Source organism: Porites lutea, chromosome 5 (assembly GCF_958299795.1).
Source record: "Porites lutea chromosome 5, jaPorLute2.1, whole genome shotgun sequence".
In the NCBI taxonomy this organism is placed as follows: domain Eukaryota; kingdom Metazoa; phylum Cnidaria; class Anthozoa; order Scleractinia; family Poritidae; genus Porites; species Porites lutea.
The window spans coordinates 2437836-2465588 of NC_133205.1; the positions used below are offsets into that span (position 1 = coordinate 2437836).

Below are 27753 nucleotides of genomic sequence, written 5' to 3' on the forward strand. Positions count from 1 at the left end.
CCGTCGCCCTTTAAAGCTGCCAAAACTGATGACAATACACAGCATTTCAGATAACAAACGATTGATTGTACTGGTCTGTATGTGAGCATTCACGGCAGTACATGTATGAAACGATAATGAGAACCTTTTCGATATTCCCCAACATTTCCACAAAGAAACTCAAATATATCGACGCGTACGGTCACGCAATCGTGACCCCTGTGCAGAGATCTTGACTGAAGTAGTCCCAAACAAACCTGCTTGGGGTATCACACTTAGTAGCAGAACTGTAGATCAGTGATAATACAAAGTAACTTTTATTGGCCTTTCAAGGCTCTTATCAGCTACTGTAATCATAAACTACTGACTTCGGAGCACTGAAAATAACACCATCGATCAAACAGTGTGAACACAGGCGACCACTTAAAAACTATTGTACAGCAGATGATTAACATTTCCTAGAGATGATTCACACGTAGTTAATATAAAGGTTAATGCAAACGTTTAAGTGTTAATAAAGTGATGTTGCGATGGCTTTTAAGGTGTTTCCATACAGTTTTCTGCGGCCACACCGGTATTTTTCAGTCACCTTAAACATGATTTTTTCCTTGTCGTTCGCTATAAGATTTTCACTACTGATGGACCATGAATTGAAGTTTGCCAAAGTGCAGTTTTTAGTAAAATGGATATCACCATGACAACAATAAACAAAATACAGTGCCACGACTTAAGCCTATGCGTAACGAAAATAAACTTGACACTTAAAGCTATACTGGAGAAGCAGGCAGCATTCACTTTGACCGAAAACGTTTTCGTATGGTGTGGTGACTGTCACTGTTGGGATCTGGCAAGCGGAATGGTTAAACTACTCAGGAGTTGCCGCTTTTGGCATTCTACTGCGTTATTCAGATGCTAATTAATGTTGCAAAAATTAATATTGCGTAGCCAGCCGCGATCCACGCATTCAGTGAGTGAGTTAAAATTTTAAAGTGCTTGATGAAACATATAAAAAACTAAAATATATATTTTCAGTGAATTGTGCTTCTCTAAGGACTTTGACTTAACCTGGAAGATGAAAGAAGCTTCAACAACTTTCAAGACGCTTAACGAGCTCGACTTCAGGATTCGTCACCGGCAACCTTCCTTTAAATGTGAACACAGTTAACACAGTGGAAACTCGATATTACGATAATTTATATCTAGAGCTGTGGTATGGACAGCCGTTTATCAAGGATGATTCTATTGGTTTGAGTCACATAGCTAGTCAAGAACTTCTCACAACTTCTGCCTATCTTGTATGAATATGTCTGAGCGTTTTAGGTCTGTTCCCTGCTAAAGAAGGTTAATAAAATGACTGTACTTAGAAAAGTAGCGTGAATATGCGCTAGCGTTCGACACATTAAGTGAAAACAATCAAAATATTAGTTTTATCGACTATTACATCACTAATTGTTTAAGAAGACACTTCAAAAAGTTATAAGAGTACTAGTGCGTGTTCAGCGACTGACACCTAAATCGCTTAAAGGGATCTGGGTACGAGATAAGTGTTCAACGTAAGGATTCATTTTAGAAGGAGTCTTCCCTTTCGATCATGTCGTCCTCTTGGATGTAGGCATTTCTTCGGCTCATCTGTTCATCTTGGGTAGTGTACAAGTCTCCGACCTTGTTCCTGTTCATGAATCTTCGTGCAATGCGGTACTTAACGGCTAAAACAGCCAAGGCTATGATAACAATTAGGGACAGTCCTCCCGCGGCCGCTGCACCACCAATCAAAGCAGTTTGTTGGCTTTTTCCAGTATCTACCACAAAGGAAAAAATAAACTTCGGTTAGTAGATAAGTCTAAAACCAATCTGAAAGAGAAGGAAAAACTATAAAGCGTTTTTAATCAGGTGGCCAGCAGCTATGCACATACCCACCTACCCCTCCCCTTAACAAACATTAACACTTAATTCTCACTTATTAAATAAAGGCAAAATGTTGGTTTAGGGGAGTGGTAGGTGGGCAGATTCTCAGAAACGTATACTGATCCCAAATTTTCTGCGATTGAACAGACAAGTAACGAAAACAGCCGCCTCTCTTCGCTCCCCGCCGCTAAGGTCGTTTAGACAGGAGGGACGTCTACGCCTCAGCTACAAAAATTCCATACTGATGATGTAAAAGTGTTAACATAGAAAATCTCGTAGTCATGGGGTTCCCAATGTAAATTTGTTCGATCTTATGTTTCTCCAGGTCAGTTATGGTTAAGTTTTGTGTTCTTCTGAGAACGAGCTCTGGCAAATCTCAAATGCTTCTTCTAAAGATATATTCCAGGAATAATGACCGTTTATTTTCTCTGTATGCTAGTTTAGCTTTTATTAATCCTCCCGGCCTATAGTTTCTGTTCATAAAAGAGCCAACGTAACAAGCAACCACGGCCTACCTCCACTTGGCACTTGGCCAACAGAAGTTCATAAACTAGAACGGGCAACTTCCATGTCCTGGTGACATGGCGTTTTTACCGATAAGTTTATTTTTAGAACGATTTTGGTGCGAATTTAGAATATCTTTTAAGTCGCTCTGGGTTATGGGCTCCTGCTAATTTACAGGTTTTGCGCTTACCATCCTAGCCTTTGAGTAAACGTGAGCTTGACCTTAACTTGTTTTGATACAAAAAAGGCACTCCTGACTGTCACCTCCAGCCTCGTTTCCACCTGTAACTATAAAGTGGGCTAGTGGGAAACTTTGAATTTGGAATTTGTGGGCAACCCTCCCTCCTTTCACTTAAAACTACTGTCAGCATGTTTAGTTGTCCATACGTCATACCTCCTTCATCATGTTCTTCCGTCTCCGTCTCCTTGATCATTATTGGGCCGCTGGAGAGAATATGTGTGCTAGTACTTTCCTCGTGTTCTATTTCGTCCTCAACTGCGCCTCGTCTCTTTCTTCTTTTGCTGCTCAAACAACCACTGCTACATCTATAAAAAAAACCTTCGGTTAAAATAAAATCATCGAATTTTTTTTAGGTTCAGTCATATCTACGCATACCCGCCACTTGTAAATCTTCCATAATACATCTAATTTGTCCCTCAAAATTTTGCTACCATCAAACTATCCGTCCTTTAGAGAGTGGAGATCCTGGGTACTTACCATTTATATGGGAAAACCGAAAATTCTTGTTGGAAAATGAAATGGTCAATTCGCGCCATTCCGTTTGGAAACCTTCAGAAAATTTAATATGGGCTGTGATTTGAGGCGATGCAATTTTTTTACTCTTTTAAGTCAGTTCAGTTGATTTTGATTTACTTTGTAGCGGGTTGTTCTCCCACCACGTCAAGTTTTATAGTTTTATGTTTATGCACAAGATTTCCACTTGGGTGGTTTTTGTAAATGGTAAGCGCCCCGTGTCTTTTTAAGATATGTTCGTTCGTTCTATTTTATAACTTCTTGGTAATAAGGGTCTTGTCATTACAGTTGCCTGTTTACCAAGCTTATGACCTTTAAGATGCTAAATACAGCCAGAACATTGCAATAAAAAACAAGAATGGAATTACGGTAGAGTTTTATTCGGTTTTCTGCGGTTTAGAACTGCCTCTTCTTCGGTGTAACATGGAGGGTTTATAATAGACTTACCTGGAATTAGAATTGCCTTTGTAACAAGCCAACAACTCGCAGTGAAAGTAAACAACGTCATAGTCGTTAAAGAACCTGAACGATCTAATTTTAAGCTTCTGGGAGCTCCCTAATGGATTATACGTGTACTCCATAGTTGTATCTTGCTCGCAACTAGTGTAAAATGTAAATTAAAAATAAATTAACGTAATTTAGTTTTAATGCTATGGATTTTTCTGGGGGTTCATTCGCTCAAACTTATCCCGCCATCAAGAGTATAAACTCTACGCAAGGATGAAGATTAACTCAGTCGCAAAGGCTGGTCTAGTTCAGCGCTGAAGTACAATTTTTGTTACTACAGCAGTTGCGAATGATAATATCAAACTTCTGAGCAACGACCTACATCATGGTTAAGGATCAACACGCAGACGATACGGAAATAGACACAGGTACTTCCTTAGTGGTGATAAGAGCGAGCGAAATATGCGAGAGCGCGTGAAAATCACCAACCGCAAGGCAGGTGCAACGCGTCTCGCTTCTCCCGCGCGTAGCAATTTCACTCTCGTATTTCGCTCGCTCAACTTCCCCTGTGGAAAATGAGGGAATACTTGAAACCTAAATCCTAGACATATGTTACACTCACCCATTCTGTATAATGGTATAATAAGGCCAGGAGTAGAAACTTCCATATCTTGTGGCTTTGCAGTTTTCGGCCATTATCACTAGCTGATTGCTAGCGCTGGACTCCACACTGTACTTCACGTAAAGAAACTCATTTAACGCGACCAATATAGGGTAGTCGTTCTCCGTATAGGGAGTGGCAAATGCTGCAGTCTTGTAAAAGTCCATTTTGAAAGTGAAATTCCCATATCCAGCTAAGAAAGAAGCAAAATATCATTAATTTATAAAATAACTGAGATAGTACGCTCGTTCTGATTGGTTAAAACATATGGTTTATTGTGCCAGCAAACTCTTTGAAAACTTAAAGTTATTTTATAAAAGCAATTTTTCGGCTCGTGATTTACAAGCTTTAATTTTGGAGACTGTTCTCCCAAAATCTCAAGTGGGTTATCACGCCGGTAAACCCATAGTAAGTGTGTTCTATTGCTTAAAAAGCCTTCTTTTTGGTTTGGAAATACAGTGGTGGAACCCCGATAACTCGAAAGTCCCTTGGATTTCACCCCACTTTTCAGTCATTTTTACTCGGTTAACTTGAACTCGAATAATTCGAATTCCCTGCTAACTTAAACTCAATTTCCTTTCCCTTAATTAATAAGTCACTGAAAATTACCCGATAACTCGTTTCCTAGTTCTTGTAACTCTACTCGGATGCCATTCTATTAGCTCTTCTTGTGGTGTAATCAGCGAAAACACTTAATCTAACATACACTGGTTAACGCTTACAACAATTTTATTTTAGTGGTGTACGAACAGATTACGTTTTAGCTGAGGTTTTTTAATAAAAAAAAGGCCTATTCTGATAAAAATAAGCTATTAAACTTGCACTGCAGTGGCATTATACACTACAGTGCTGAAAAATCAGTAACTATCAATTTTTAACACTGAAACTTTAATTTTGCAATCGACCCCGATAACTCGAACCCTCGCTAACTCGAACTGTTTTTAGTTTGCCTTCAGAGTTCCGTTACCGGAGTTCTACTGTAGAATGAACTCTGTCAAACATCCTTCGGACATTTAGTACAGTTTTTCCGATCATGATCAATGTAGCTCAATGTAGACCTGTTCTCTCGTTGTTTAAAGGCGCGGTCGAATATTTTCAACTATGTGATGGGAAAGACGAAGGTTTTGTCTCAGGTAAGTCTAATAACTTTAGGGTAGCCTTAGCGAGATCTATGACATTTCAGTGCCAGATTAGATTTACGTTACCTTTTTTAAAGGAGATTGAGCAGACTGAAAGACCGACTCGTGATGTATTCTAAAGCAAAACATCTAACTATACTTGAAACACAGACCGTATAACGATAATGGGCATTTGGGCACGCTACTGCCAAATGGAGGGAAAAAGTTAAGTCTAAAATTTCCAATTTCAATATTTTCTTTTTGAGGAAAAAAAATGAAGAAAGCATAATTCAAGTACCTTCTGATCCAAAGAAGATATGTTGGGGCTGGAATTGAATGCTTAGCATCTTCCTTCTGGAGTAGCTGCAGTAAAATTTGAATTTTATATCGTGTGTCCGGGTGATAACATTGTCAATAATCACTGCATCTGCTCGGATTTCATTCCAAAAGATTAATGCATCCTCCGTTTCATTCACCAGTGTTCCGCAGGAATTTAAAGGGGTACTGATTAAAAAGTGTGTGGAATTCTCGGTAGCTCTATGGACAACAAGTAAAGACAAATTATTACCGATAACACTAGAGATGTATACGTAAATTCAACAACTAATTATTGTATTCTCCTTCGTATTTATTTACTGAAAATGTCTCGCGAAAACGTAGGAAATGGCTTTTACAAGCTCCTAAGTTTTAAAAACGTTCTGGGGGAGCATGCTTCTAGATCCCCCGATCCTCCCCCCTCGTTTAAGTACCTTTCAGTACCTCACGCTATACCCCTGGAAGGCACGTATGGACAATCTTGAAGAAGATAAAAACTTATAGCCTAACAGGTTTTCAAATAATGTCGTTTTTGTTGTTTGTAACGTTCGATATAATGCTCGGAAAGCAGGGGCGTCTATAGCATCCATATATGCACAGTACGTATGTGCGTAAAACTGAAATGTGGAAAAAACATTTGTAAGCATAGAAAAAACAACAAAAATTTTTGTAATAGTTTAATCAGGATGGCTGCTTAATTTTCCCATTATATTCATTTATGTTCTTGTTGATTTCGGGGGGCCATATTAGTGCACCAAAACGGTACATCAATATGGCGTCTCCATAGAAAGCCCTACAAAGGCGCGTGAAACATTTTGGCAAATAACTCAGAAACTGTGGGCCAAAAAGACCTGAGACTTGGAAAAATTGTTTATATATTAGTCATTTACAGTGAAACCTGTATTAAGCGGACACCGTATTAAGCGGACACCCTCTATTAAGCGGACAGTAGCCGAAGTCCCCAAATCTATTTTCCTTATTTACTTTAAATAAAACCTTTATTAAGCGGACGTGAACACCTAAAAAGTACCTGAAATGATCATTTCTATTGTTGCCAACCTGTATTAAACGGACACTTGTAATTAAATTCCTCCACCCAACATGCCAGAGACCGAAATGCTAAAGATTGCCTCGAAATGTCACCCACAAATTTTTCGATTTTTACATTAAAAAACGTGACTTGACGAACTTATTTGATTAGTTTCCCAATACAGGATTGTTTTCAATTTCGTTTTGTTTGTATAGAGCTTTTTTCACTCATCTGATTTCTTCAAATTTGAGTTGTAATCTATGTTAGGCGGACACCCTGTATTAAGCGGACACTACAGCTTTCCCCGAGGGTGTCCGCTTAACACAGGTTTCACTATATTAACATGTTAACAGTAAGCTCGGATGTCTCCATAAAAGGGCGCCGCGGGATGACAGCCAATATTAGTCCATTTATGAGCTTACTGTAACCCACGCCACCCATAGCCCATGATATGACTAGGTAGACCACACCACCGGTCTACTCTTTCGAACAGAAGGACTACTCTCCTTCGATTTGACCCGACAATGAAATAAGGAGGACAAGGCCAACGCCGGCTTAACGTCACCGCCCAATGATGCGAGCATCTGAAGAGAGGCGAGATCTTTATCCACAACCAGGCATGATCTCACCATTTTTTTTAAAAGACCCTGGTTGTTGGTCAAACAGACCCGTGACCTCCCGCTTCGCAGACCGGCGCTCTTCCAACTAAGCTAACCGGACGGCAGTTAATTCAGTGTTGAGTTCTTGTATTCAGTACTAAAATGATAGACTACCTGCATGAAGAATAACGTAGATGTAAACTGCTGACGTTGAAAAATGGAAACGTTTGCTTCTCCAGCGAAACGGTCATGTTGTTCTCGTCACATGCAACTGAAACGCCGGGTTCTGAAATAAGCGAAACATCAAAAATCAGTTTTCATTACAGAAAGTATCGTATCAAAATACGCTAATTTCCACTTTACTCTTGGCTTCGATCAGAATTAATTTCGCAAGTTATGAAAGCAAACCATACTTACCAACACAAGTCAAATTATTGCTGGCCATTGTTGTACCTTCCGGGCATCCACAATAAAATGATCCGGGAATATTGTAGCAATGGTGGCTACAGCCACCATTGTTGGTCAAACATTCGTCAATATCTATAAAGAATACTTCTGTTTAGGTGACAACCTCAATAACAACCAGAATGCTTTTGATTCAAGTGGCCAGTAGCAAACAACAAGCAAATCATGAATTCCGCTCATACGTAACAAAAATAGGCACAGATACTATTAATGCAGCGAATACTACCTCAATTGTTTTGGCATAAACCTTTTTGCAGTGGGAGGCAAATTTTAGGTCGTCCATTCTTGACCTAAATATTGGAGACTTCTAGTATCATGTTTTTTTTCATGGAAAACCGCAAAAGGGAAACCAGAGAATGTCACGTGACTACGCCCTTGCAGTTCACGTTTAAACGGCAGGAAGGGCATCCAGGTTTAAGTGACTTCGGCAAGGTTTTTTGCCACTAAAAATTGTACAGCCTCACGTTTAAAGGAACGAAGCAGCTTTCTTTATCCGTCTGCGATGTGCTTGTTCGATTTTTGAACTCGAATTTATGAATTATCCCTCTTTTTTGGGCGATAAAATTGATGCACTTTGAATTTGACGAAAAACAACATGGCGGCACTAAACAATGAAGCCCTTGCTTAAATTTGAAATCCCGGCAACGTGAAACTGCAAGTGTAACGTAACTGCAAACTGAAGCTCGCGGTTTGCAGTTTCCCATGAAAACCCTAATTCTAGAGGTGTCTATTACCTGTACTTCGGACCGCGAGCTGAATAACCTCCAGGAGCACCCAACGTCAATTTTCGGAAAATATCTGTTCGGAAGACGATTAGAGATCTAGAATTTTCGGAACATTTGTTGCAAAATTTCTTTTTGCTTCTTTCGGCAAACAACGTACGTTAAAACATGTGCAAAGAGTTTAATAAACATGATGGCCAACGATCGCAGGAATAAACTCTGCACTAGTATCAAGACGGCAGCACCAACGGGAAAAAAACAAAAAACTGCAGCTTGAAGCAGTCTACTTCTCTGACATATAGACATTCATGGAAAGTTGACGAATTAAACTAAGAATTCAAATTGATTCGATGCAGGAAGAGACGGTTAGTTTCGAGTCTTAACTAATTCAACTACACCTTAGGAAATGTCGTAATAGATCAAGAGGGCTATTACAGAAAAGTTCCTTCACGTACAACTGCAAGATCATGATTTATACCATCGAATCTAGTGTATAATACTGGCATCCTGCAAATATGGTAGCTGGGGGATGGGACCCAATTAGAAACGGCGAAATATTTTGAATGAATGAATAATAGTTAATACCTGTTCAACACGTGACACAAGTCAAGTATTCTAATTAACTCAGCACTAGAATCTTGGAGCACTGTTAGTTGTGAATTGCCTCTGTGGTCATTGCAGTATACGCTCAGCATTGTCGACGTCTCTCATATAGAATATGCCTGACGCCGGCGCGACGCTTTAGTTGGTCACATTCGTATTTTGAGAAACAAATTGATTTTAAGTCAGATTTATAACACATTTTACAATGCTAACTCACCTACGCATGATTTTCCATCGGAGGACAATTGATACCCACTGACGCATGAACACCTGTAGCTTCCTGGCGTGTTAGTACAGATTTGCTCACAGTCTGATGGCACATGAAACTGGAAGTCCACAGGAGCAGGTAGTGCATACGAACTAGATGGTGCATAATATCCAGACGATGAAGAGGGGGTAATTTGGCTAGCTGATGAACGAAACAAATTAACAACTGTTAATGTCTTTTGGAAGAGGTTCCCAATCCTCAGAAACCGCAGAGAATAGGGCGGGGGTGAAGGCTGGGAGGGGAACCTCGGATGTCGTGAAATGAAACAATTTGTTTTCTTGTTTCATTTGGGTTTCCTCACTTCTCCGCACTGGCAAATTCCTCTTTAGATGTTAAAAAAGACGTTTACAATATTATAATCGTGATTATAGTCGAGGATGTTAAACAACAGTATAGGAATATGAAATCGCTGTGGTAAGGCATGAAGCTAAGTCCTTTCCTAGAAAGGGTTTAGTAAGCGTATTACTGTAAGGAGCGAGCAATAGAAGAGTAGAACGTGAAGCGTTGGACTCCAGGAACCAGGAGTAAACCGATGACGTCCCTTTCTTCTATAAATTGACTGGCTAACATTCTTCTCGAAAAACTTAATTCCCTGACAAGAGTTTCTATAAAAGAAGTCCATAGTAAGACGTAAAAAAGCCTGGCATGGTTTTTACTGAGTGTGCTATGATAATATTGCACCCAAAAATTGAAAAATAAGAGTATGGCTGAACCTCTCTCCTCCACACACAGAGGCTCCAGCTGGGTATTCCAATAAAAATAACAATAATCGAAAAATAGAGAGCGCGCGGGGAACAGTGTCCCGCGCGCTTTCTTATCTTTCTCCTCAACCTACTTACGATACAAAGACGTCTCTGCGGAGTAGAGAGTGACTGAACTCTGGCAGTATTAAAGGCTGGCCTTTAGTCCCTGCGAAAATCACCCTAACCGCTGTATTAGCATGTCCACCTGCTGAACTTACCTCTAACACCAGTGGAGCTTGAAAGTGAATAGCTGGCAGCTAGATCAAGAAAGATAAAAAGACTAGAATTTTAATTTATTCTGCTCAAGAAGGTACTGTTGTGGAAATGGCGCGATGGGAGAAGAGACTGAGAAGAAGAGAGAACAACCAATGACAATGGCGAAGACTTAAAAAGCCCCGACGTTCAGTTTCTTGTTTGGTTTTTAGCCCCTTTGCTTTTGCTCCTTTTTTTTCGCTACGTTTTGTCTAGGTTTTCTTCGCTGAAACAACTTGCAATTCAATCAGAAATTCCCGGGTCTCGCTCTGATAAAGAACAAATAAAAGAATAAATAAAGCCACTTTATTGTTTTAAAAATCTGTAGACACGGAGACTGGAGATGTTTGTAGATAAAAGGTGCCATTTGGTTAACTGGTAAGGAGAATACGTTTTCCGATATTAATTACATGGAGGATCCCCTTATGTTCCAATCACTTTATGTGAATTGAAAAAAACGGATGGACTTCGGCGAAACGGCCGAGCCCGACCCGAGCATCAATCATGATGAACCAACCGTCTATATTGATCTATTCAAATATGCAATGCTTGGTTCAAAATGTGTCCAATTTTACAATTTTATATTGTTCAATAGGCCAGGAGCTTTCGAAAGTATATATAAGCAGAGGAACCCGCATTTTTCGAGTATTGATTTTTATGACCTGGGCACCTTTGCACTGATCCTTTCTCCTGTCAACTGACTGATGCATGGAAAGATGAATGAGGATCTTTTAACTGCTGCAAGGAAGGGGTCTATTGTATAACTAGCTATTGTAAGCCTAGGCATGGGAAACTGAAACCTGCGTTGCAGCCGGCCCACGCACTGGTCTAAACCATTTGAATGCGACGCAGTCACGTTGCAAGGGCCCTGGGTGGATGCCACCCACCCTTAACGTCTCTCTTGGCGGTTTTTGAGCCAGACCTTCTGCTCTTAAGGACTTTCGGCGAAACTTTGTGTACGCGGTGGCTATGACAACGAGATATACGTCATAAGATTAAGGGGCATGATAATGAGCCAATTTCAGCTAAAATGCAAGTTTTTCGCACTTTTTTGAAAAGCGAGATAAGACATGCGCGTAAATTTTTGGCTGATGTTCAAACAGACATTGCATACAAAACAGATACGTGTTTAATTAACAGTTTGGCACATTATGGTTTTCTCGATGGTTGGTGCGTTCTATTTTTTTACCATTGTTTATAGGGGAATAAGTGTATAGCATTTCTCAGTTGGCCATATGAATTAACTTATGCGAAAACGCTTTTTCTTTCTTTTTAATTTGTTATTAGGTTCAACGAGATTGCCTTTGTCAAGATCTGCATTAAATAGAGCACGTTGTCCAGCAAAACCTACCTTCGCCATCTCCACAATAACGGTAATTGCAGGAAGTTGTTGGTCTAAGCTCATACACATAAAACCTGCTACAGTTACGGACGCGTACGTTTATAGACCAAAGGCAACAGCTACCAGCCCAGTGAAAACACACCGTGGCGTTCACAATTCCATCAGATACGAAAGGATGCTGTGTACTTAGCCAGCCCGTCCCATGTGAACCACATCTATTTACACCGATACAGGTGGAAGCCATCTGCGTCCCTGCTGGCCCACGGAAACGATACCAGCCGACGGGTAGATTGTTGTCGCATTGGTAATAACCGGAAGGACCATTGTAAAATCCCTGAGCCCTTCTAAAATCTTCCAGGTATGTGTGGTTTGAACATTCTGATTTCGCAATTAAATAAAATATGCTAATGAGGTAAATAAGTTAACGCAAAAAGGAGACTTAAACGATAGTTTGCTTGTGTATTGTAGGGAATTTTGGCTCGAAATTTAACTCTGTTCCTTTGTCCCTACCAGCGTTCCTTTTACCTGACTGTATAAGTCTGTTCATACTTGTGGGTGGCAAATAGGTAAATACTACTTCACCAGGATAGCAATCACAAGGAATAAAAACAAACTATAGTACATCTCAATCATGACCATTTTTCCTTATTTTGCCCACTTTCCTTTTAAATTTATTTTACAACATTAATTTGACGTTCCTCAGGTGGGGCCTTTTTAGTGGCAAAAATTTATGGGGCTTGTGATCTTTTATTTTGCAACGACTTAAGTTGTTATTGGTTTTTATACTCTAAGCACAGCGAATTAAGATTTCAGAAACCATTGTAATGATTATGGAAAGAAAGGTGCATGGTCAAAGCGGTAAAATCAAAATTAAAACTACTGTAGTTAAATAATACTTATTAAGAGCAATTATATTTATGGATCTGTGTTAACAGTCTGATGCACTGACATGCGTACAAGGAATTCTATACTTCTGTACTCGTATCATATGGTTCCGAAGCACAGGAGGTAATAATGTTGCAATCTCGATTGGGTTTTGCTGTGTTAAAATATTTTTAAAGACCAAACGTAAAATATTTAGCATGTGATCATGACATGCTTTGCAAAACGATAGGGGGTATGATAATGCCTGGGATCTGTGACGTCATTCACTTTGGCTGTCATGCATGCCTCTAGATATTGCTGAAAACATGCAAACACTTTAATAACTATGCGTTGTTAAAGTTTTTAAAAGCCTTGTTTGCGCATAAATGGCTTGACCTCACGTCATATCTCGTCATCGCGCGTTCTATTTTTTACTAAAATCCAACTATTGGTCTATTACCAATGCTGCATTCTGATTGGTTGAGCTACTACTAGGCTATATTTTTTTGTCTCGATATTTTTGAGTAACTAGTTGGATTTTACTAAAACAATTATACCTCTCGCCCTAATGGGCTCTGAGTCAATAGCCCATTCGGCCTTCGGTCTCATGGGCTATTGACTCAGAACCCATTCGGGCTCGAGGAATTATTGTTAAAAATACTGTATTTCTCAAGGGGTTAAAATATGAACTTTACATTATCAAAAGATACGCCTAGCATTAAAATGAAAACCTACTGAGAATAAGAGGTTTTGTCTCAGAATCGTTTCAAAATATCTGAGAATAATTTTAGGTTGAATCCAGCCTTCTCACTTCTTATGCCCCCCCCCCACCACACCCCTTAAGTCTGAGGGAATTCGTGCTCAGACTTGTGCATTTATACCTAACATCATTAAACAACTGTTTACCTCAGATCGCTCATTATGAACTACAAATAGCGCTTCACTGAACTACTCTACTTCATTTGCAACAACGCTTACAAAAATGGTTCCTAGCATTTCGCTTATGCGCTTAATTAAACGAGTTTCCACAGAAGGAGAGGTGTCTAACTCCTCATACTCACCTGATGAAAGAATTGGCACGCTTGAACTGACTGACGGTAAAGTGCTTGGTGAAGCCGATGCACTGTCACTCACTGATGGCGATAAACGTAACGACGCAGTAGGTGACGCTGTGTAACTTGGACTGATTCTTCTTGTTGAAGCTGTGGAATTTTTTTAGGGAGAAGGGGTGGTCAGTACTTAGGCTTATACTGTCTCCTCAACTAACAGCGCACTTATGTTTTCTTCTAGACCATTTGAAATCTGAAATCATACTTATTATAATTAAAGTCACGGTTCTTGGAAATGATGTCAGCAGTAATAGTTACAATTAATATGATAAGCTTGGTGTGAAATTTGCATGGGAATTTATAACACTGTTTTTTAGATCAATAGCTCCGTTTTACCGTAGTTATATCGTACACATCTGTCATGCTCTCCTGTGTTAGGTAGTCTAGCCTTACATCGTCCAAGTGTTCATAGCGTTTCTGCTAGTTATACCTGGTACGTTTCTTGATAAACTTGAAGAGCTTGTGGTTCTGGTTGTGCACATCCTCCACAACCAGAAAATTTTAAGGCACAAGCTCGCAAACACTCTTTATTCATCAAAAGATAAAAATACTTATCTTTTGTCTTTTGTTACAAGTAAGTGTAAGAAATTTTAAAAAATTTAAAAAGTAAGAATTAAAAAAAAAATCTAGTATACTACATAGCTAATTCATATTTAAAAACTAAACGATTAATAAACGAGTTTTTGTAACGCATAGTGTTAATCTTAGGTTTAAAACTGACAAGTTTCTTTCCTAAGATTGTAACTGGACGGTTTAACACGAGGCATACTAGATAAAAGTGTATGCCCTTTAGCATTAATTGGAAACCTTTCTGAAAATTTTACGGTCTTACCTCTCTAAGAAATCATAAACACTACTTACAGGCTTAAACGTATATATTTCCTTTTAAAAACATTGTACAGGTGTAAGATCGGACTCGGACGCGGCGTAGACATAATGCGTAATTAATATTATGTAGAACTATTGTATTAAAGAGAAGGTCTATTTCTGACTGATTTTACCCCTCTTTGCTCAGCATTCTAAGGATATGTAGGGATTTGTTAGCTTTAATAAGTTTGTTCTTCACGTGCACTGAAAATTTGCTGTCGCATTGGAATGTGACGCCCAAAATCTCAACTTCTTTACAGCTTGGTATCATCGCAATAGGTGAATAGAGATCGCCGTTGCCTCTTTCTCGTCAACTCTTTAGATTTGCTTGGGTTGCAAGACATTCCATTTGTATTCGTCCAATCTAAAAACTGTGACACTAACTGATGGGAGTAGTATACCTCCTTCTATACAGGAACAATAATTGTCGAATCATCGGCGTACTTAAATAGCACGTCATGATTACCTAAAGTGATGTTAAGATCATTGAGAGAGATGTTAAAAAGGTAAGGACCGCTAAGTTGTCCCTTTGCTAACAGGTTTCCAGTCACACTCAAAGTGGTTGCACCGTACCCTTTGTTTTCTATCCTGTAAAAAGTTCAAGTACCAATTGATAATATATGGATTCAGTGGGAGCTTTTTTAATTTATTAGCAAGAAGTTTATGTTTCACAGAGTCAAAAGCTCTGCTGAAGTCGCATATACATAGCAAAAAGGCGAACTGCTTTACAATCTGGGTTATTTAAGTACGTAGCTGTTGAACCTATGTTGAGTTGACAAGAGAGCATCGGTACAGTTTCCACCTTTTCTGTATGCGAACTGTGAGGTGCTGACGTGCCTTTCAATGGTCTCGCGGGCATAGCAGTGGTACACAATTTTCTCAAAAGCCCTCCCTATAACAGGAGTTTTATTAATGCCGCGATAATCACCATGAGCTTTAGGAACATCCACTTTGGGGAGGGGGGTGATAATCGCACGCTTCCACGATGATGGCAAACACTGAGTAGAGATTGAGAGATTCCAGATTTTGGTTATAAGAAGCGTGAAAATCTCTGCATGCTCTTTCCAAACCCAGTAAGGAATCTAGTCGGGTTCACTCGCAGTTATTTTGAGAGCGCTAAGTAAGGGCCTGTTAGCATGGAGGTGGGGGAACCCAGGTACGTGAGGTAAGCCGCTTAGGTGGGGTAATCCGTTTGTCCATATAATTTCTCATTTTAATTTGATCACGTTTACATGATAGGTGGGTTGACCCGCCATAGTTTACCTCACCTACCTGGGGTCCCCCACTTGCACGTAAACAGGCCCTAAATTACACACCTGCCGTTCGGAAATTAACGGGGTCTCCACCTCACTGCTGATTGTGACAGGAGTTGGTTCCATGTATATGTCATCTAAGCAGAGCTTAGCGAAGTAATCATTCAAGTCAATCAAACAGCTGTTATCCAGGTTTACTTTGCAGGATGCACGACGCCGCTGCGACAATTCATCAACTCCTTTCCACCATGCCCGACTACCTTGAGGGGCAGTCATAAACTTTCTCCTATTTTCCGAGATGATGTTAGCTATTCTTTTGTTAACAACGCACAGCCTGTCTTTGCTCAGACATGAAACTCTGGACTTCGTTAAGAAAGAAGTTGAAGTATCAATCGCGGACAAGACACTTGAAGAAACCCCAATGAAGTGAATACAACAGATCTAGAGAGCTCAACTCCCGACAGAAACGACCACAACCAATTCAACCACGACAGCCAATACAACCACCTTAACCAACATAACCAACACAACCAACAAAACCGAAATTTTCGTCTTGGCATTTTTCGAACGAGCAGTAACCATTATCCCTAAGCTTCTCTAACTCACCAAAGTCTACATCACTCTAACAGACTAGCAGACTTTCAGTTTGCATATTCACTGCTGTCAGACGAGAGATGAAGGAGACTACTTTTTTTAGAATTAAAGCTCATTATTTTGAGAAAAATACAAAGATAGTAACATTAACTTTTTTTATTTGTCCTTTTTCATCTTTGCACTTGCTTGTATTCCCCCCCGGGGGGGGGGGATACTCAGCAAATTTTTATACGGGGAGGCTCCGCGTCTAGGACCGACCCCTACCCTTTTATATACCATTAGTTTTCACGAAAAAGGTACCCCTTTCGTTTACCTGATCTATAGACAAATGGTACCCCTTTCACATACCTTCTTTAGAACTTTGCATCCTTTTTACCTGCTGTTAATGCACTGTCATTTAAATAGGAATCAATCACAAATATAGAACGTTTTCTCTACTTTCTAAGGCCATAACATTCATCTGTTAGCCCTATAAGCCCTTTACAGACCCAAATGACAGATTACTTTACCCTTTGGTATACTTCAACGAGTAAAATCGCAACCCTTTTGTACACCTGAACCCTGAAAAAGGTACCCTTTTCGGGCGGAGCCTCCCCGTATTTGCCATTATAGGGAGTATCCCCCTCCGGGGTATACACCTTTAAACGCCATAAAAGTCGTGGCCAATCAGGGACTAGCGGGATTAGTTTCGACCTAGCAATCAAATTCCACATCAGTGAAGTTTCAAGCGAAAATATTTTATTAAATATATTTGGGTGAAGAACTGGCCTGGTGGTAACCAGCAGTGAGGGTTCGAGAGAGGGTGCAGAATGTGTCTTAAGACCGGCTATCATAATAGGCCATTTGGAACAATGGCGTCATTTAACTACTACGACGAGAATCCTTTTCGTTTTTCCTTTCATATTAAAATTTTGTAATCCCAGGGAGGTTTGAATAATAAAAGCCATAATTAGCACAAGAAAACAAAACCCTGAAGGATTCTGGTCGTAGTAGTAAAATGATGTCATCGTGCAAATGGCCTATTATTGAAAGAGAGACGGAGAAAGTCTAACTACCTGTTACTAACACTTAGTGAACACTAAGTGATGATGGGCTTCTGGTGGTGGAACAACACTCTCTTTTTTAGGGAACATTTTCTAGTTTTCAAAAAATAAGTGTTAAAATAAAAAGGATATACTAAATAAAAGGTAATAAAATCTCACCTTCTGGATTGAAAGGTTCATAGAAAAACGTTTCTATTTCATCTGGTGTAAAATAGTACGATCCTGCCAGGAATGATGATGGACCATATCCGTATCCGCTTGGTGAACGAAACGTATGAAGGTACGAGTAGGAGCTTGATGAGTAGGCCGCATTGTTAGCAATGTATATGTCGTGACCTCCTCCAAATGTAGGACCATAAGATGAACAGCTATATATAGCATACGAAGGATTGTAGTAGTATGACCCAGTCTGATCCAGTTTAACAGGTGCCCATCCTGGCTTGTTCACAAGTGAGAACAGAAAGGCTTCTGCATCGTACCACCACGTACAATAAGTGGGATCTGTAAAAAAAGAAGACGTAAAGATCTTGTAGCTCTGGTATTTTGTACACATTGCGCTTAAAATGACTCAGTCCTAAGTAACCTACGCAAAGGCCCATCAATACCTAGGATATATAACTGATATTGCACTCTCGAGTTATCTTTCAACTATGATACTTACTCGGCCAACGCAAACTACTGTAGCCTCCAAAGATGTACTTCCCAACCCTAATTATGGTTATGGTTGGTCCTTTATTGTCACATAGAGAATGGAATGTATTTGCACTCCAACCATCCTGCGATGCTCGCCAACAGAGTTTCCAGTCACCAGTTCCGTTCCACACGGGTCTTAACCAATGAGTTAAATTGCTCAAGTAATCAGAATTATTACCCACGATGAAAGAAATATTTAAGCCTGGTATGACTTCGTGATCTGAGAAGCAAGAAAAAACACAACGAATTAGAAATTCAGTAACTAGGAAATAGATAAGCTTACTAATAGACCTGTCTGTAAAAATCAAACAAATTCAAAATTTCGCGGCAAGGGTGGAACTGAATTTGATTTCTTTCATATTTTAATGTTAGATAAGCTAGGGTATAACTAAAATCACTGTATAGTTCTTTCAGTAAGATATCCTTCTGTCTCAGAGATAAATGCAAATAACCAAAATCCGTTAAAGTCGTCATTTTAGGAGCTCAGTTATTACATGGGTTTAAAAGGCCTCGCGTGCAAAAACCGATTACTCTACCGTCTTTAAAACATCACAGCCTACTTAACTTCTAAATATCTTTTAAAATGATTCGGGGAGATAGTGCTCTGTCCTTTGTATAAAAAATAATTTAAGTTCGAAGGCATACAGTTTACTTCCATAAAAAAAAAATGCTTAAAAAACATAATTTTCACCAAGGGCGAAACCTTAATTTTCAAATCTGGTGGTTGAATGTTAGAAGGATGGTCTACAGATTCCTGTAAAATTTTCTTTGGGCAAATGATTACTAACGACGCGAGAGCTTTACAAAATCTAGCCTGCAGTGCTGGCGTTTTCTTCGCGCGCGCGAATTTTTGCAGGCAAAAGAGCATGTTGAAACTCGAAAAGAGGGGAGAAAATGGGGCGAGTCAAAAGGAGCGGGGTAAGGGGCGGGAAGGGAGAAGAGAAAACGCCTACCCGAAAACACTGTGCAAATGAGAAACACGGGCAGGCAGCAAAGTCACCCTCAATCGAAGGTTCCACGTCGGCTACTAAAGGCAAATCAAGAAAGTCTCTCTCCTTTTCTCTTTTGGAGAAAATTAAAAAGCCTAAAACCCTTATTTTGACCTCAAAAGAGGTCAAACAAAATGCTTTTGCATCAGAGGGCAAGTCATGCCGACCAGAAATTCAAAAACCGCAGGAAATAAATAAGCGTGTCATCACCTCTCAGTGCTAAGAAAAACGGCTAAAATCACGTTTGCTTAGTCAAAACATAGAACCTTCCCGAGCATAATCTACCCGCCAGAGAAAAAAAACGTATTGGAACAAGCAGCATTTTGGCATGAGGTAAAAGTGGGGTAGCGTTTTAGCACTGCAAGCAAATCTTGTCCTGATGCCAGTGTAGAAATCGCTTTGACTTTCTCATTGCGTAACACACGCGACATTCCCGGCCGCTCTAATTCCAAAAGACTTGTTTCGACAGCAGAGTTAAAAATCACTCTTGCGTCCGCCATTTCTGAATTCAGAATAATTCTTTCCCGCAGTTGCTTGCAAACGAAAACGGAATAAACAATATAGACTTACATTTGATTGACTGCATCAATCTACTTCCCCTAAGCCGCACCAATCAGGGGCTCCGTTTGCCAGGGTACGGAGTTTCCCAAAAGAAGAATGATATCGGGCAGGCGTATTTTTTTCTCCCCTCCCCCTCCCCCTTTCCTTCTTTCTCCCTAGCACCTACCCTTAGAGTTACTATTTTTACTCTCCCTAATCTTTCTTCTTCATAACAAAGATGGCGGTTACAACGGGACGAACATAAACAAGCAGCTTTCGCCCGCCCAAAATACGCCTGCACTGCAGGCTATATAAAATCTGTTAAAAATGCAGATATTTGACCTTCCGCGGTCAACTTTGAAGTTGCGAGTCGGACAAAATGTAGTCCCTTCACTTGTCCAAACCCACAGCAGATTAAAATAAGCAGATAGGAAAGGCCACAACCAGGCCAAAATAGCCAAAACCAGGTCAAAAAGGACAAAAGGAGAAAAACGGGCCATTTTAAGGCATGTGTCTTCTCATATACATGCTTGGGTGTCTCACGTTGTTAGTCACACAATAACTCTCAATATTGGAATCATCATAATCTTTATTTTAAAAGTGTAATCACAAATTACAGTGCCTAATTAAAAAGTTTAGATCTTGCTGTAGTAACTGGTATTTCAAATTTTCAGATTTGTCATTTATTGCACATTAGTTTACAATTATTGTTATTAATAATCAACTAGCAAAACCCAATCAATAAGAGGAATACAAAGAGCAATGTGAAAGCTAGGAAGAACGCTATAAAAGTCTTAAACAACAACAACTTCATTCAGATTAGAAAAAAGACGGTCAAGAAACGGTTCACTGATGGCAGCCTCTCGAGTTTTACGCAATTTGGTCATGATGTTAATAGAGAAAGAGGAGGTACTGGAAAAATAGGCAACGTCAATTGCGTCAGAAAGAGAAGGAGTGTGACGAATTAAAAGATCAATGATTATCTCTTCGACTGGAAAACAAGAGCCCTCGTTATATAATGCTTTTGTCAAGATTGTCGTCATTACTTGGACAGGAGACACCGTAGAAAAGTACAGTTGTCCTAGTTGTATAGGTGTGGCGGGGCCGCCTAGAGAATTTCCCAAAGATACGTAGAAGATGACGCAGGGAAGATAAAGTATTACGAAACTTGGTCCAGTAGTCCTTTTTGTCCCTTTTGTCCTGGTTTTGGCTTTTTTGATCTTCGTTTGGCCCTTTTTACCTTCGTTTGGCCTTTTTAGCCTTGCTTTGGCCCGTCTGATCTTTTAAATAACTGGTCGATGTAAGATTGATTATTACTTACAAAAAAGAACGCTTAGTAACCCCGCCTTCACCAATTTTCTATAAAAGAGACGCGTTACTTTCTGAAGTTTAGTTTCCTATCAAGAACGCGTGCGGTTCAAACCGAAAAAAATGTGGAACAGTAACCTCCATTACAACCTTGTTCAACAAGGTGCTGGAAGCCTTGGTCACGCATTTTTGATGAAGCCGCGAAACGCCGTGAGACCCAGCTCAACGCATTGATCAGTGAGAACGAAGAGAACCGGAGATTCAGAAAATGTGGCTCGCGTGAAAGCCGAGAACGCTATTCTTCCTGTTTACAGAAAAGAGCTAAGAAAAATACACTTAGAGAATCTACAGTGGATGCGTGCAATTAAAAAAGATTCCATCTTCAAAAAAGCCATGCAAACGCAAAAAGAACTTAAAGAATCAGAAGGATTTGATTGGCTGGAGGCGACAGAACTAGCGATCGATACGCGAAAATTCATACTTAATGGATTGTACGAAAAGCAGCCCATACCAAACAAAAAAAAAAGACTAGACCTACTATGAATGTTATAGAATTTTTTTTCCTGGACCTTTGTATTGTTGCGTTTCAATAAAAACTGTAAACAACCAAACATTAAGGTGGCCCGAGCCTATTTATTTGCGCGTTGGTTATGTTTTTCAATCGGGTTTTTCGGCAGGAATGATTTAACCCATTTTTATGATTTTTGGCATCCTTAAAAAAGAATGGTCGAACTTCAAGAAAATGTTATTTACTTTCTTATAGGTATAAAAACGCTTGAGACATCGGCATATGTTTAAAACCGCATTTTTACAAAAAATGTCAATAATTTCAAAACCCTATCTAAGACAGATTTTTCTCTAACTTCTGCAAATAATCCTCAGAGCTCTTCAGTTTTTTGTCTCCAAGTTTGAAGTCAATCGTGACCGTAGAACTCGCTGCACAAATGGCTGGTTAAATTTAACCTTAAAATGCAACGCTAACACATCTGCAACGGTATTCTTGCCCAAAACTTCAGTTGCAAGAAACTGAGTAATCAGAAACCTACGGCGAATGCAGTTCGCAGTACAATAAGAAGAACAACTTCATGCTGAATGAGGGGCAAGATAAAAGAATTTCTATTTATCACAGTTACTGTGTATTTTCCCTTCTTTTTTCGCAAAATATCTCAACAAGGCACGATATAACATCTACGGAAATCTCCTATCAGTTTTTAGCACTGAAGGTTCCCATCTTGAGGAGAAATAAAGCCACCAACTCCTAAGTACTTCTAAGGGGTTTTCGTTGCAGCTGAAAATGAACGGTGTATTAGATAATTTATTCAAGTTTCAAAGATTTGCCATGGCATTCGCACAGGCATTTTGCCATTGAGGATAATGAAAAGAATAAGACGATTGTCATATTTTCTTATCTTTATCCCCAATTCAAGTGGCAAACTTCCCGTGCGAATGTAATGTCAAGTCTAAAAGCCTTGAATAAATTACCAAGTACAAGTGCTTTGAATTCACATCAGGTCGGAGGCCCATGGGGCAGTAGGTCGGGTCGGGAGAGGAGGCGGGACGAAAGTTTTCAAGTACGGGCAAAAGAGCCCCTGGGTACCGACCTTCACTGAACTATTTCCAAAAATTCAAGCGGATGCCGGCTCCTGATTGGGCACAAAAAATGCTTTGTATTATTGTGCCCAATCGGCGAACAGTTTTTCCTGAGTTCTTTTCGTGAGTTCTTACACGACGGCTATTGTCTCGCCACACTTTCCCGGTTCGTTGGCCAAGCAAGGAAAACTTTTATTTTCTACTTTCCTAACCAGAAACGAAGGAACTACCGATGAGTCGAAAAAACGTTTGGGTTGCATTCCCTTCTCCTGTTTTAATTATTACGTACATATACATGCATGGAAAGATGAATGAGGATCTTTTAACTGCTGCAAGGAAGGGGTCTATTGTATAACTAGCTATTGTAAGCCTAGGCATGGGAAACTGAAACCTGCGTTGCAGCCGGCCCACGCACTGGTCTAAACCATTTGAATGCGACGCAGTCACGTTGCAAGGGCCCTGGGTGGATGCCACCCACCCTTAACGTCTCTCTTGGCGGTTTTTGAGCCAGACCTTCTGCTCTTAAGGACTTTCGGCGAAACTTTGTGTACGCGGTGGCTATGACAACGAGATATACGTCATAAGATTAAGGGGCATGATAATGAGCCAATTTCAGCTAAAATGCAAGTTTTTCGCACTTTTTTGAAAAGCGAGATAAGACATGCGCGTAAATTTTTGGCTGATGTTCAAACAGACATTGCATACAAAACAGATACGTGTTTAATTAACAGTTTGGCACATTATGGTTTTCTCGATGGTTGGTGCGTTCTATTTTTTTACCATTGTTTATAGGGGAATAAGTGTATAGCATTTCTCAGTTGGCCATATGAATTAACTTATGCGAAAACGTTTTTTCTTTCTTTTTAATTTGTTATAAAAAAACCTACCTTCGCCATCTCCACAATAACGGTAATGGCAGTTAAGGTGTTGGTCTAAGTTCATACACATAAAACCCGCTACAGTTACGGACGCATACGTTTATAGACCAAAGGCAGCAACTTCCACCCCAGTGAAAACACGCCGAGGCGTTCACAATCCCATCAGATACGAAAGGATGCTGTGTACTTAGTCAGCCCGTCCCATGTGAACCACATCTATTTACACCGATACAGGTGGAAGCCATCTGTGTTCCCGCTGGCCCACGGAAACGATACCAGCCGACGGGTAGATTGTCGCATTGGTAATAACCGGAGGGATCATTGTAAAATCCCTGAGCCCTTCTAAAATCTTCCAGGTATGTGTGGTTTGAACATTCTGATTTCGCAATTAAATAAAATATGCTAATATGGTAAATAAGTTAACGCAAAAAGGAGACTAAAACGATAGTTTCGCCTGTGTATTGTAGGGAATTTTGGCTCGAAATTTAACTCTATTCCTTTGTCCCTACCAGCGTTCCTTTTACGTGACTGTATAAGTCTGTTCATGATACTTGTGGGTGGCAAATAGGTAAATATTACTTCACCAGGATATAGCAATCACAAGGAATAAAAACAAACTATAGTACATCTCAATCATGACCATTTTTCCTTATTTTGCCCATTTTCCTTTTATATTTATTTTACAACATTAACTTGACATTCCTCAGGTGGGGCTTTTTAGTGGCAAAAATTTATGGGGCTTGTGATCTTTTATTTTGCAACGACTTAAGTTGTTGTTGGTTTATAATACTCTAAGCACAGCGAATTAAGATTTCAGAAGCCTTTGTAATGATCATGGCAAGAAAGGTGGTCAAAGCGGTAAAATCAAAATTAAAACTACTGTAGTTAAATAATACTTATTAAGAGCAATTATAATTATGGATCTGTGGTGCACTGACATGCGCACAAGGAATTCTATACTTCTGTACTCGTATCATATGGGTCCGCAGCACAGGAGGTAATAATGTTGCAATGTCCATTGGGTTTTGCTGTGTTAAAATATTTTTTAAAGACCAAACCTAAAATTTTTAGCATGTGATCATGACAAGCTTTGCAAAACGATATGACCGAACTTAATGGGGTATGATAATGCCTGGGATCTGTGACGTCATTCATTTTGGCTGTCATGCATGCATCTTGATATTGCTGAAAACATGCAAACACTTTAATAACTATGCGTTATTAACGTTTTTAAAAGCCTTGTTTGCGCATAAATGACTCTACCTTACGTCATATCTCGTCATCGCGCGTTCTCTTTTTTAGTAAAATCCAACTATAGTGGTCTATTACCAATGCTGCTTTCTGATTGGTTGAGCTACTATTAGGCTATATTTTTTTGTCTCGATATTTTTGACCAACTAGTTGGATTTTAATAAAACAATTATATATTCCTCTCGCTCTGAGTCAATAGCCCATGAGGCTTTACATTATCATAAGATACGCCTAGCATTAAAATGAAAAGCTACTGAGAATAAGAGGTTTTGTCTCAAAATCGTTTCAAAATATCTGAGAATAATTTTAGGTTGAATCCAGCCTTCTCGCTCCTCCTGCCCCCCCCCCCATCCTGTAAGTCTGAAGGAATTCGTGCTCAGACTTGTGCTTTTATACCTAACATCATTAAACAACTGTTTACCTCAGATCGCTCATTATGAACTACAAATAGCGCTTCACTGAACTACTCTACTTCAATTGCAACAACGCTTATAAAATTGGTTTCTAGCATTTCGCTTAATTAAACGAGTTTCCACAGAAGGAGAGGTGTCTAACTCCTCATACTCACCTGATGAAAGAATTGGCACGCTTGAACTGACTGACGGTAAAGTGCTTGGTGAAGCCGATGCACTGTCACTCACTGATGGCGATAAACGTAACGACGCAGTAGGTGACGCTGTGTAACTTGGACTGATTCTTCTTGTCGAAACTGTGGAATTTTTTTAGATAGAAGGGGTGGTCAGTACTTAGGTTTATATTGTCTCCTCAACTAACAGCGCACTTATGTTTTCTTCTAGACCATTTGAAATCTGAAATCATACTTATTATAATTAAAGTCACGGTTCTTGGAAATGATGCCAGCAGTAATAGTTACAATTAATATGATAAGCTTGGTGTGAAATTTGCATGGGAATTTTGTAACACTGTTTTTCAGATCAATAGCTCCGTTTTACCGTAGTTATAGTACACATCTGTCATGCTCTCCTGTGTTAGGTAATCTAGCCTTATATCGTCCAAATGTTCATGGCATTTCTGCTAGTTATACATTGTACGTTTCTTGATAAACATGAAGAGGTTGTTTTTCTGGTTGTGCACATCCTCCACAACCAGAAAATTTTAAGGCACAAGCTCGCAAACACTCTTTATTCAAAAAAAATAAAAATACTTACCTTTTGTCTTTTGTTACAAGTGTAAGAAATTTTAAAAAATTTAAAAAGTAAGAATTCAAAAAAAATCTAGTATACTACATAGCTAATTCATATTTAAAAACTAAACGATTAATAAACGAGTTTTTATAACGCATAGTGTTAATCTTAGGTTTAAAACTGACAAGTTTCTTTCCTAAGATTGTAACTGGACGGTTTAACACGAGGCAAAATAGATAAAAGTGGATACTCGGCTTTAGCATTAATTAGAAGCTTTTCTGAAAATTTTACGGTCTTACCTCTCTAAGAAATCATAAACACTACTTACAGGCTTAGACGTATATTTTCTTTTAAAACAGCGGTCTAAGAAACATTGTACAGGTGTAAGATCGGACTCGGGCGCGGCGTAGACAGATAATGCGTAATTAATATTATGTAGAACTATTGTATTAAAGAGAAGGTCTATTTCTGACTGATTTTACCCCTCTTTGCTCAGCATTCTAAGGATATGTAGGGATTTGTTAGCTTTAACAAGTTTGTTCTTCACGTGCACTGAAAATTTGCTGTCGCATTGGAATGTGACGCTCAAAATCTCAACTTCTTTACAGCTTGGTATCATCACAATAGGTGAATAGAGATCGCAGTTGCCTCTCTTTTTGATCGTCAACTCGTTAGATTTGCTTGGGTTGCAAGACATTCCATTTGTATTCGTCCAATCTAAAAACTGTGACACTAACTGATCGGAGTAGTATACCTCCTTCTCTACAGGAGCAATAATTGTCGAATCATCGGCGTACTTAAATAGCGCGTCATGATTACCTAAAGTGATGTTAAGATCATTGAGAGAGATGTTAAAAAGGTAAGGACCACTAACGCTACCTCGAGTTGTCCCTTTGCAAACAGGTTTCCAGTCACACTCAAAGTTGTTGCAACGTACCCTTTGTTTTCTATCCTTTAAAAAGTTCAAGTACCAATTGATAATATATGGATTCAGTGGGAACTTTTTTAATTTATTAGCAAGAAGTTCATATTTCACAGAGTCAAAAGCTTTGCTGAAGTGCCATATAGCAAAAAGGCGAACTGCTTTACAATCCGGGTTATCTAAGTAGCTGTTGATCCTATGCTGAATTGACAAGAGAGCATCGGTACAGTTTCCACCTTTTCTGTATGCGAACTGTGAGGTGCTGACGTGGCTTTCAGTGATCTTGCGGGCATAGCAGTAGTACACAATTTTCTCAAAAGCCCTCCCTATAACAGGAGTTTTTATTAATGCCGCGATAATCACCATGAGCTTTAGGAACATCCACTTTGGGGAGGGGAGTGATAATCGCACGCTTCCACGATGATGGCAAACACTGAGTAGAGATTGAGAGATTCCAGATTTTGGTTATAAGAAGCGTGAAAATCTCTGCATACGCTTTCCAAACCCAGTAAGGAATCTAGTTGGGTTCACTCGCAGTTCTTTTGAGAGCGCTAAGTAAGGGCCTGTTAACATGGAGGTTGGGGACCCCAGGTAGGTGAGGTAACCCGGTTAGGTGGGGTAATCCGTTTGTCCATATAATTTCTCATTTTAATTTGATCACGTTTACATGATAGGTGGGTTGACCCGCCATAGTTTACCTCACCTACCTGGGGTCCCCCACCTGAATGTAAACAAGCCCTAAATTCCAGACCTGCCGTTCAGAAATTACCGGGGTCTCCACCTCACTGCTGATTGTGTCGGGAGTTGGTTCTATGTATATGTCATCTGAGCAGAGCTTAGCGAAGTAATCATTCAAGTCAATCAAACAGCTGTTATCCAGGTTTACTTTGCAGGATGCACGACGCCGCTGCGACAATTCATCAACTCCTTTCCACCATGTCCGACTACCTGGAGGGGCAGTCATAAACTTTCTCCTATTTTCCGAGATGATGTTAGCCAT

The 27753-nt window shown here is 39.6% G+C and overlaps 1 protein-coding gene across 1 annotated transcript; it reads right to left on the reverse strand.

The window, feature by feature from the left end:
* Positions 1-273: 273 nt before the first annotated feature.
* On the reverse strand, positions 274-27753 carry LOC140936807 (uncharacterized). Its single transcript, XM_073386307.1, has 16 exons — positions 27461-27753; positions 26438-27186; positions 25255-25395; positions 18099-18350; positions 17597-17938; positions 13633-13773; positions 11717-12085; positions 10332-10370; positions 9320-9511; positions 7730-7852; positions 7487-7598; positions 5667-5905; positions 4212-4443; positions 3590-3742; positions 2783-2934; positions 274-1778 (listed from the first exon to the last, which is right to left on the reverse strand). The coding sequence occupies exons 1-16, from the start codon at positions 27751-27753 to the stop codon at positions 1546-1548; spliced, it is 3762 nt and encodes a 1253-aa protein (XP_073242408.1). The 3' UTR covers positions 274-1545.

Excerpts from the sequence above, each read along its gene's own strand:
- LOC140936807 (XM_073386307.1), bottom strand. The coding sequence starts at position 27,753 with ATGGCTAACATCATCTCGGAAAATAGGAGAAAGTTTATGACTGCCCCT. Across the intron at positions 4,444-5,666 it reads TATCTTCTTTGGATCAGAAG|CTGGATATGGGAATTTCACT; the intron begins GTACTTGAATTA and ends CTTCTTTCTTAG. Across the intron at positions 2,935-3,589 it reads AAAGGCAATTCTAATTCCAG|ATGTAGCAGTGGTTGTTTGA; the intron begins GTAAGTCTATTA and ends TTTTTTTTATAG.